The sequence below is a fragment of the Pygocentrus nattereri genome, chromosome 12 (genome assembly GCF_015220715.1).
Source record: "Pygocentrus nattereri isolate fPygNat1 chromosome 12, fPygNat1.pri, whole genome shotgun sequence".
Taxonomy (NCBI): domain Eukaryota; kingdom Metazoa; phylum Chordata; class Actinopteri; order Characiformes; family Serrasalmidae; genus Pygocentrus; species Pygocentrus nattereri.
In genome coordinates, this window is record NC_051222.1 from 31,638,673 (window position 1) to 31,650,137 (window position 11,465).

Sequence of the window (11,465 nt, forward strand, 5' to 3'; positions counted from 1 at the left end):
GACTAAAGGGGCATTAACAGAGCTAACACTAACACTAAAGAGGCATTAACAGAGCTAACACTAACACTAGAGGGGCATTAACAGAACTAACACTAAGACTAAAGGGGCATTAACAGAGCTAACACTAACACTAAAGGGGCATTAACAGAACTAACACTAACACTAGAGGGGCATTAACAGAGCTAACACTAACACTAGAGGGGCATTAACAGAGCTAACACTAACACTAAAGAGGCATTAACAGAGCTAACACAAACACTAGAGGGGCATTAACAGAACTAACACTAACACTAGAGGGGCATTAACAGAGCTGACACTAACACTAGAGGGGCATTAACAGAGCTAACACTAACACTAGAGGGGCATTAACAGAACTAACACTAAGACTAAAGGGGCATTAACAGAGCTAACACTAACACTAAAGAGGCATTAACAGAGCTAACACTAACACTAGAGGGGCATTAACAGAACTAACACTAAGACTAAAGGGGCATTAACAGAGCTAACACTAACACTAAAGAGGCATTAACAGAGCTAACACTAACACTAGAGGGGCATTAACAGAACTAACACTAAGACTAAAGGGGCATTAACAGAACTAACACTAACACTAAAGGGGCATTAACAGAGCTAACACAAACACTAGAGGAGCATTAACAGAGCTAACACTAACACTAGAGGGGCATTAACAGAGCTAACACTAACACTAGAGGGGCATTAACAGAACTAACACTAACACTAATGCCAAAGGCAACACAGTGGGTGGAAGCGCTAACCATCGTTGTTGCGGTCCAGGCTGCTGAACATGAGTTTAAGGCGTTTCTCATGTGCGCGCAAGTACTGCGTGAACTCCTCAAAGTCCAGCTGGCCATCCTGATTAGTGTCCCCCGCTCGAACAATCTGCTGTGGGACAGGGCAGAAGAGAAAGAAAAGGAGAAGAAGGAGAGGGACAAAGAGAAAGAGCAGGAAAGGGGGAGGGAAGGAGGGATGCCCAGATCGATTAGGAATGGAGGGGATGAGGAGGGGAAGGGGAGCAGGGCCAGGAGAAAAGCGAGTTACACGATGCAAAGCTGAGGCCACATAACCCTCCACCATGCTCACAGCCAAACCTGTCCACCCAGAAGACCTTCAGAACCAGGAGAACGCAGCAGAACATCAACGTGCTGCTAATGACCAACATTTCAGTTCATCAGAAACATACCGCTGTTGTCAGAAGAAAACCTTGTATCTCTGAAATGGTGACTTTACAGGAGAAGGAAAAAACTTACTTTACTTTCAACGCAAGTCAATGTAACCAGACGTTTTTACAAGTCATTTTGGGCTGTTTCTTTTAGTCCGTTCATCATGAAATTTACAAACATTGTAAAGAACAGCAGGTATTTTCAAATGATGTCAAAAACTGGAAAATGTAAAAAAAAAAAATGGAGATATGAGGTTTTCTTCCGACAACAGAGACATCCCCAGGCAAACAGGCAGAGGAGCTGAGAGGCTTCACCCCGAGGAACATGGGATCAGAAAGGAACAGATTCACAATCTGCAGCATCTGCAGTTTGCATCAGGCATGTCTCAGCTGACTGTCTACATTTAGTGTTTAGTGAAAATTCTAATGTGAATGTATATTTAGTCAATTATACTATTTGAATGATCGACCAGTTAGATAACCCATATTTTTACAACACCCCTGAGAGGCACTGCTGAATTAAACAGGCTGTGGAAAACCTCTTCTATAAACTGCACCCACTCTGCTTGTAGGCCTTTCAAAATCTACGTATCATCCTTGTACAGTTTTGGCGTCTGACCTTTAGCTCTCATGTCTAGACACGTTTATTTAGTCTACTGCCTGTTTAATGCTTCGTTTTAAAAGGTGCGATATAACGAACTCAAGATTCACGACGCTTAATTCAACAATCCGTCTATCTGTACAAACAACACAGCCATTTTTATTTGAAAGCCTAACAAATTCTCTCACCATGCAAATGTAGCCCAGGCAGTATTTACGTATCAGGTTGCCCAACTTTTTTGGCGTGGTGGACTGATATGCAGCCTGAGCAAAACAGTTCTGTACTGCTCAACACAAGCCACTGTGTAAAACCTGCATTACTACTAGAGCAGGAAAAGTCTGACCTGGCAGTCCAAACAAATGGCCTTCACAGCCAAATCTGTCCTGCGGGTCACGTTCTGGGCAGCCCGGGTTTATCAGTAGAATGGAGATGAGCAGAGACTACAGCTAAAAGAATATTTCACCCAAATAAGGAAAAGACTATTATTATACACCCACGCTGACGTCGTCAGTTAGGATTCAGGACAAATGAAATCATACCAGCTGATCCCCACTTGCTAGCAGCTGCGTTAGCATGTTGGGGTTGTTTTCTCGAATTTCAGGTTTTAACACTCATAAAGTCTCATCAACTAGGCGCACTTGCTGCAGGGTCAAAGTCACTGCGTGTCTTAAGGTTGCTTCTTTAGTTCTGCCCTAACTAACAAGTAATGGAAGCTCACTGAATTAGCACTGTGCTAACGGCATGCCTAAATCATTACAAAGTTGCCTTAAATAGATATAACACTTGCCTGACACTGACAGACTGTGATTAATAAAAACGGGCAAAAGTACAACCTCATTTCCAAAAAAGGTGGGACGTTGTGCAGAATGTCAATAAAAATAAGATGCAATGATATGCAAATCATATTTTTGGGGGCAGTCATGGGCTGGAGGTTGGGGAACCAGCCTCGTGCCCGGAAGGTCGCCGGTTCGATCCCCAGTGCCGATAGTCCATGACTGAGGTGTCCTTGAGCAAGACACCTAACCCCCAACTGCTCCCCGGGCGCTGCGGATAGAGCTGCACACCACTCCGGGCAAGTGTGCTCACTGCCCCCTCAGGGTCTCATTTGTCATATTTTACATTTCATATCGCATCAAATGTTTTCAGTGGTGACAGGTCTGGACTGCAGGCAGGTCAGTTTAGCACCGAACTCCTTTAATACGGAGCAATGCTGCTGTAATACATGCAGAATGGGGTTTGACATTGTCTCGCTGAAGTAATCAAGGCCTTCTCTGAAAAAGACGTCGTCTGGATGGCAGCACATGTTGGTGCCTTCACAGATGTGCACGTTACCCATGCCATGTGCACTAATGCACCCCTATACCATCATGAACACTGGCTTGTTAACTGTACACTGATAACAAGCTGAGTGGTCTTTAGACCATATGACACAGTGTCCATGATTTCCAAAAATAATTTTAAATGTTGATTCGTCAGACCACAGGACACTTTTCCACTTCCTCTCAGTCCATCTTAAATGAGCTCCGGCCCAGAGAAGGCGGCAGCATTTCTGGATCCTGTTTATATTTGATTTCTTGTTTGTATTTTAGAGTTTTAACTTACATTTGTGGATGTAGTGATGAACTGTTTTCACAGGCAGTGGTTTTCAGAAGTGTTTCTGGGCCCTGAGGGCCCAAAGATCACGACCTGCATATACTGGTTTTTGGCCTCGTCCCTTACATGCAGAGATTTCTCCAGATTCCTTTAATGATATGTACGCAGCCTCTCTGAGACGCTCTTTTATACCCAACCATGTTGCTGACCAGGTGTTTTTTTTAAGCATTACACAACTTTGAGCGTTTTGTTGCCCCCATCCCAACTTTTCTGGAACGTGTTGTTGGCATCAAATTCAAAAAGGGCAAATAATTGTCAAAAAACAATAAAATTTCCCAGTTTCAACATTTTTTAAATTTACATTTAGGGCATTTGGCAGACGCTCTTACCCAGAGCGACTTACAATTTGATCATTTTACACAGGTAGGCGAAGGTGGTGTTAGGAGTCTTGCCCAGGGACTCTTATTGGTATAGTGTAGGGTGTTTACCCAGGTGGGGATTGAACCCCAGTCTACAGCGTAGAAGGCAGAGGTGTTACCCATTACACTATCCATCCAATTTTTTTCAATTAAATCTAGAATTTAAATGATTTGCACATCATTGCATTTTGTTTTAATTTACAGTTTGCGCAGCGTCCCAACTTTTTTGGGAACGGGGTTGTACGTTGCACAGCTAATAACAGTAGTAGCTGTCACCTGGACGACTGGATTTTGTAACCTGGACAACTGAATTTTGTCCATACTTCGCTTTAACGTCAGAACCCAGTGCTAAGAGGACATGGTTATGTTCTCTGTAGGTCACTCTGGTCCACAGGCGATACTGACTAACTCTTATATAAACCCTGCCAGACGCCTTTACTCTTTAAGCAGTCGCCCCAGCCTGCAGCGGAGTTCTCTACAGAGCCGAGCTGGAACCCAGCGGACTGTGGAACCGGCCTGTCACTGAGTGGGTGATAATTAGCAGTTTGGTATGTGTGGGTTAAAAACGCGAGTGTGCAGGAGATTTAACACATTTAAATGGTGCTCTGTCACCGTCTCTCTCCCTCCATCTCACTCTCCATCACTCTCTTTTCTCTCTCCCTCTTTCCTCCCTCTCTACCACTCTTCCCTTTTTCTCTCATTCTTTAGATTTCCCCATCTTTTTCTTGCCCCTTTCTCTTTTCCTCTCCTTCCTTCTTTTTCCCATCACTCTATCTCTCTTTCCTCACTCTTTTTCATCCCTATCTCACTACTGTGCCTTGTCGTCCCTTTCTTTCCTCAGTCCTGTCCGTTTCTTTCTCTCCCCTCTTTCTTTCTTTGCTGCTCTTTGTTTCATCACTCTCTTTTCTCATATCCTGCCTTACTGTATCTCTCTTCACCTCCTTTCTGTGTTGTTTTCCACTCTCCCTCCCTCCCTCCGTCTCTCTTGTTTGTCCCTGTGTCTTCTTTCTTTCTTTCTTTCTCGTTCCTTCTTTGTTTCTCCTCACTTTCTCTCCACTCACTCAATCCTTCACCGCCTCTCACTTGCCCTTTCATTGTCGCCTCTCTCCGTCTTTCCTCCCTTTCCCAGATATTCTCTCTGTCTCTCTCTCTCTCTCTCTCTCTCTCTCTCTCTCTCTCTCTCTCTCTCTCTCTCTCTCTCTCTCACCCCCCTCAGGTTTCCTTTCCTTCTGTCTCTCCCTCGGTTTCCTCTCCTTTCTCTCCCTCCCTCAGTTTCCTCTCCTTCTCTCCCTCCCTCAGTTTCCTCTCCTTCTCTCCCTCCCTCAGTTTCCTCTCCTTCTTTCTCTCCCTGCCTCAGTTTCCTCTCCTTCTTTCTCTCCCTGCCTCGGTTTCCTCTCCTTCTTTCTTTCTCTCCCTCGGTTTCCTCTCCTTCTCTCCCTCAGTTTCCTCTCCTTTCTCTCCCTGCCTCAGTTTCCTCTCCTTCTTTCTCTCCCTGCCTCAGTTTCCTCTCCTTCTTTCTCTCCCTGCCTCAGTTTCCTCTCCTTCTTTCTTTCTCTCCGCCTCAGTTTCCTCTCCTTCTTTCTTTCTCTCCCTCGGTTTCCTCTCCTTTCTCTCCCTCCCTCAGTTTCCTCTCCTTCTTTCTCTCCCTGCCTCAGTTTCCTCTCCTTCTTTCTCTCCCTGCCTCAGTTTCCTCTCCTTCTTTCTCTCCCTGCCTCAGTTTCCTCTCCTTCTTTCTCTCCCTGCCTCGGTTTCCTCTCCTTCTTTCTCTCCCTGCCTCAGTTTCCTCTCCTTCTTTCTTTCTCTCCCTCGGTTTCCTCTCCTTCTTTCTCTCCCCGTTTCCTCTCCTTCTTTCTCTCCCCGTTTCCTCTCCTTCTTTCTCTCCCCGTTTCCTCTCCTTCTTTCTTTCTTTCCCTTGGTTTCCTCTCCTTCTTTCTCTCCCTCGGTTTCCTCTCCTTCTTTCTCTCCCTCGGTTTCCTCTCCTTATTTCTTTCCCTCGGTTTCCTCTCCTTCTTTCTTTCTCTCCCTCCGTTTCCTCTCCTTCTTTCTCTCCCTGTTTCCTCTCCTTCTTTCTTTCTCTCCCTTGGTTTCCTCTCCTTCTTTCTCTCCCCGTTTCCTTTCCTTCTTTCTTTCTTTCCTTCCCTTGGTTTCCTCTCCTTCTTTCTCTCCCCGGTTCCTCTCCTTTTTTCTCTCCCCGGTTCCTCTCCTTCTTTCTTTCTCTCCCTTGGTTTTCTCTCCTTCTTTCTCTCCCCTGTTCCTCTCCTTTTTTCTCTCCCCGGTTCCTCTCCTTCTTTCTTTCTCTCCCTCGGTTTCCTCTCCTTCTCTCCCTCAGTTTCCTCTCCTTTCTCTCCCTGCCTCAGTTTCCTCTCCTTCTTTCTCTCCCTGCCTCAGTTTCCTCTCCTTCTTTCTTTCTCTCCCTCGGTTTCCTCTCCTTCTTTCTCTCCCCGTTTCCTCTCCTTCTTTCTCTCCCCGTTTCCTCTCCTTCTTTCTTTCTTTCCCTTGGTTTCCTCTCCTTCCTTCTCTCCCTCGGTTTCCTCTCCTTATTTCTTTCCCTCGGTTTCCTCTCCTTCTTTCTTTCTCTCCCTCCGTTTCCTCTCCTTCTTTCTCTCCCTGTTTCCTCTCCTTCTTTCTTTCTCTCCCTCCGTTTCCTCTCCTTCTTTCTCTCCCTGTTTCCTCTCCTTCTTTCTTTCTCTCCCTTGGTTTCCTCTCCTTCTTTCTCTCCCCGTTTCCTCTCCTTCTTTCTCTCCCCGTTTCCTCTCCTTCTTTCTTTCTTTCCCTTGGTTTCCTCTCCTTCTTTCTCTCCCCGGTTCCTCTCCTTTTTTCTCTCCCCGGTTCCTCTCCTTCTTTCTTTCTCTCCCTTGGTTTTCTCTCCTTCTTTCTCTCCCCTGTTCCTCTCCTTTTTTCTCTCCCCGGTTCCTCTCCTTCTTTCTTTCTCTCCCTCGGTTTCCTCGCCTTCTTTCTCTCCGTTTCCTCTCCTTCTTTATTTCTTTCTTTCTCTTCATCTCTTCCTCTCCTTTTTCTCTTTCTCTCAGTCTCCGTTTCATCACCTTCTTTTCTGTTTTTCTATCCACACTGATTTATCTCTCTTTCTTCATTTTCTCTTTTTCTGTCTCTTTGCTTCCTTTCTCTCTTCCCTCAGGTTCTCCTTCGTCCCTCTCTCTCCTCACCTCTCTTGCTTTCTTTCTCTCCTTCTTGGTTTCCTCTCTCTCTCTCTCTCTGCTCTTTGCTCACACATGGAGCAGATCCAAGCAGCTGACCTTTTTTCTTCCAGTGCAGTTCAGCGTGTGTGTGTGTGTGTGTGTGTGTGTGTGTGTGTGTGAGTGAGAGATAGAGAGAGAAGACCGTGGGGGTCACTTTACATGTTACACTCTTTACCTGTCACGTTTAGCTGCACATGCATGAGCTCACTCATTTTACACACAGCGATAAACAGACACACACAGATGGGCCGAAGGCGGCGAAGCAACTTGTTACCAAACACCACGAGCGCATTTCTGTCTCAGTGTCAAACCACTTTTAACACAACACTGACAAAGCCATAGCAAGAAAGACCAGCATCTGTTACACAGACCAGCAAACACACAGCTCTGTGCAGTCAGTACGCCGAGCAACACAGCGGGTACACTTCTGAAAACAACAGCAGGGTGGGAGGGAAACGGGTAAACAAGCGCGCCGTGATATGAATTCAGCTCACAGTGGCGGTGATAGGAACCGAACGTCCAAATGCAGCGTCAGAAGCACGTTTTACCACCAATAAACACACATTAGGTTCATTTTAGACAAACCCCTGGTTCCCATCACCACCAAACCACTCTGAATGACTCCGTTTACATCTCAGATTTTCTTTCAATGCTAAAACCTTCTCAAAACTATAGTAAAACAGTGTCTCAGACGTCAGGCAGTGAATTCATAACCATTTCATGTAATAACTTTCAGTGAGGGAGCTTTTAGAGATGGACGTCTGGTTCCTATCACCACCACTGTGAACTGTTCTGACTCGGTTTGTTCAGAACGACTCTGTTTACATCTCATCTGAACTGTTAAGATATTTCTAAATTTTGGGTGGAATTCTCCTCCTCTGAGACGTAGTAAACCACAAATGGCTTCTGCCCCAGTACAAACTAACCAAGAGCCACTTAAGCAATTCTTATAAGCTGAGCACGATTCAGTACAACACACTGTTCACACTGTTGGTGCACACGTTTACCAGAAGATGTGAGACAGATGTGCTTTTTCACTCCACTTTTCTAGTTTTAGATTACTGCTATTATTATAATTAACCCTCTACTGCACACATGATGAAAGCTATTTTAAATATAGATTCAGTTCACCTTTTTTGGCATAAATGGTCCTTCATTTATTTTTTCTGACCTGTTCTATCCCAGTACAGTCTATATAGCCATCTATCTATCCATCTATCTATCGGTCTATCTATCCATCTATCTATCAGTCTATCTATCCATCTATCTATCCGTCTATCTATCCATCTATCTATCAGTCTATCTATCCGTCTATCTATCCGTCTATCTATCGGTCTATCTATCCATCTATCTATCCGTCTATCTATCCATCTATCTATCGGTCTATCTATCCATCTATCTATCGGTCTATCTATCCATCTATCTATCAGTCTATCTATCCATCTATCTATCGGTCTATCTATCCATCTATCTATCGGTCTATCTATCCATCTATCTATCGGTCTATCTATCCATCTATCTATCGGTCTATCTATCCATCTATCTATCGGTCTATCTATCCATCTATCTATCTGTCTATCCATCTATCTATCCGTCTATCTATCCATCCATCTATCTATCTGTCTATCTATCCATCTATCTATCGGTCTATCCATCCATCTATCTATCTGTCTATCTATCCATCTATCTATCGGTCTATCTATCCATCTATCTATCCGTCTATCTATCCATCCATCTATCTATCTGTCTATCTATCCATCTATCTATCGGTCTATCTATCCATCTATCTATCTATCTCACTTACTTCATGTTGATATAGCTCTTTAATTGTAACATTATTCATACATGCAACGGTGAGTATTTATCATCTATTAAAGCTGCTCTGGCTAACGGTCGCCTTCACATGTGTATAATCCCAGTCCGTGAACATCTGGATTAGCGCTACAGTTGAACTGCATCACAAAACAGTGTCACGTGGTTCGCTGCGGCACGCGAACGTACTGGGAGTGTTTCTTTTCCCACTTGCATTCCGACCAAACCCGCCCTCCTGCGCTGGGATTGGCTGCTGAGCTCTTGTCTCCCGGGCTATGATTGGCCACAGTCCTGTCAGTATGAACCGCCGGCCAAGCCAGCGGTGGGAGTAGGAGGGCGACACGGCCAAAATATCATGATATTTCAAGACATTTTCACGATATATGACATGCATCACGAGATTTCTGAGACTAAATAGAACCTGTAGGGCCACAGACACAAATACTGCAATAATACTAATAGTAATAATTAGTTAAATGCAAGTTTGAAGGCAGATTTTTGCTCCTGGGTTGTTAATCGCTGTTTTAAACTATCCTTTACGGTCAGAACACGACAAACACTCTGCAAACAGTGGAACATCTCACAGATCAGTCATGGGACAGTGGGAAGACGTGTCTGGTGAGCTGGTTTTCATCAGCTGTAAAAGCACAACTGCAGTTTTTGTAATAGTCATAATTTAAGGTAGAAAACATGATTTTTAGCTGTCAGGTGTCAAGCGCTCGGCTATCCCGTTACAAATGCTAAACAAGTGACCAACGACAGCGCTAAACTGTTTAGTTTCTCAACAGCGTCAACTTTGTATGAACATTAGGAACATTAGCTGGCTCGGTAGGTCAGTGACGCGTATCACAGTACTCAGAGACCAGCTGGCGACGACTGGATTTCTCTATTCTATCGTAGTAGTTTGAGTAGTTTGAGTGAACCACAAAAAAATCAACACCAGACACACAGATTCCTCCTTTCAGATACGGTTAAACTGCTTGTGTGTCCTGTTTGATCTGCAGCATCATCAGTTCACTGTGTTGTTGGCTAGACTGGAAAGATATCGTTCTCCCGCTTTCCAATGCCTCACAGCTTCCTCGGCTTACTTTTGTTTGCTGTAACTTACATGAACCCACTTGTTTCTTTCACTTGCGCTGTTTGGGAATGCACTAATACTAAAATATCACTGAGCGCTGTAACAGCGATTTAGTTGTGAGTGTTAGACGTGATTTAACGAGGCTAAAGCTTGTTAGGATGTACGGAAAGAGGGGAGTTCGCTGTAGGACGTTACAGCCACGCCACTCATCTCGTCGCCTGTACTCGGTCACAGATCGCCGGTCGCTCCACTCAAACAGGGAATGTAGCGATGTCTGAAAAGCGGAGTTGTAACGTATATTTGCCGACCCTTTTTACTCGTCGCCCCCTCCCTCTGGAGCGCGCCCTCTCCTGGCGACAGCAGAGTAGTGTCGCTTTCCTTTGCAGTAGATAATGCCACCAGGGCTTTCGTTGAACGTGGAAGTGTGAGAATGGTCATTATATCGAAAAACATGTCTTATCGCCCCATCGAGGAAACGTTCTCGCGATAATTATCGTTATCACTTTATTGCCCAGCCCTAACCTGGTCCAGGTGTTTATGATTAGGGCTGGAGCTAAACTAGATCTTCAGGACCTGGACTGAGCACCTCTGCTCCAGCATTTGGTCTGTCCATGCTGGGCTAACTGTAGAAACATGTCAGCCCAACATAGCAGCCATGGTAGATACGAGGGCTCGTTGTTAGCTGACGAAAACGCAGCGAATCGTAGCCTCAGGCGATGAGACACTCATGACAACATGGATTTGTATACATCATTCATCTCACAGGTCCGGCCTAAATCTTACACACTGCACCTTTAAGTGGTTCTTTCTCCATGAAGGCTCTTTAAAGAACCTTTTAAAGAACCTTTTAAACAGGCTTCTCGGTCAGAGAAGCCAATCAGAGCCGAGATGACCAAGAGAGGGCGTGGCTTGCCCGAATACGGGTGGGGAATAAAAACCCCCGTCGCACGCTGACCGAACCCGTAGTAACCTGTCGGCTTCACATGCAGCCCGTTTTGGTGCATTTCGCCGTTTCCCACCCCTCCGCAGCATAAACGGGTACACATGCGCTCGTGTGCGGTTGGCGGTACCTCTTCCACGGAGGTGTTAGGAAGCAGCCCCCGCGCTGCGAGCCCCGTCCTCAGCTCCGCAATGTCGATCCGCCCGTCCTTGTTCAAGTCGAGCTCCTCGAACAGCTCGGCCCACAGCCGCTCGCGTTCGGGCTCCACCTCGGCGTCCTGGCACCAGGCCCGGCTCCAGACCCACCTCCAGCCTGGCGGACCCATCGGTGGCCCGCCCGGGAAAGCCACCTAGCTTAGGGCGTCTGGCGGGCAGCCTTCGCCTTCGCCTCACGGCTGCTGTGCCTTCCACTAGCAGGTCACCATCGCCGTACCGTCCGCGGTTCGGCCCGGAAAGCGCCGATCAGCCGTTAAAAAGGCACAAATAACGGAAAAGAGCGTTTGTTTTTGAATCCTCGACACCGTTCTGTTCGCGTGCGTTCTACGCTCGGGGGCTCGCGCTCCGCCGCGTCAGAGCGGGCGGTTGTTTTCTTCAGCTTCCTAAACCAGGAAGCTGCTGAAGTGACTCGGCTCCGACAAGCGCGCGC

General features: G+C 46.0%; 1 protein-coding gene across 2 annotated transcripts in view; it reads right to left on the bottom strand.

Moving 5' to 3' along the window:
- Nucleotides 1-11,436, bottom strand: part of slc25a23a (solute carrier family 25 member 23a) — a 27,104-nt gene extending 15,668 nt beyond the window's left edge. The window contains exons 1-2 of one of the 2 annotated variants that reach the window (XM_037543270.1): nt 10,951-11,436; nt 777-900 (exon numbers count right to left, since the gene is read on the bottom strand). In XM_037543270.1, coding sequence (XP_037399167.1) covers nt 777-900; nt 10,951-11,145 — 319 coding nt within the window. In that variant the 5' untranslated portion in view covers nt 11,146-11,436. Of the gene's footprint in view, nt 1-776; nt 904-10,950 lie in introns of both variants that reach the window. The other variant, XM_037543269.1, reaches the window with a different exon arrangement.
- Between the last annotated feature and the right edge of the window lie 29 nt (nt 11,437-11,465).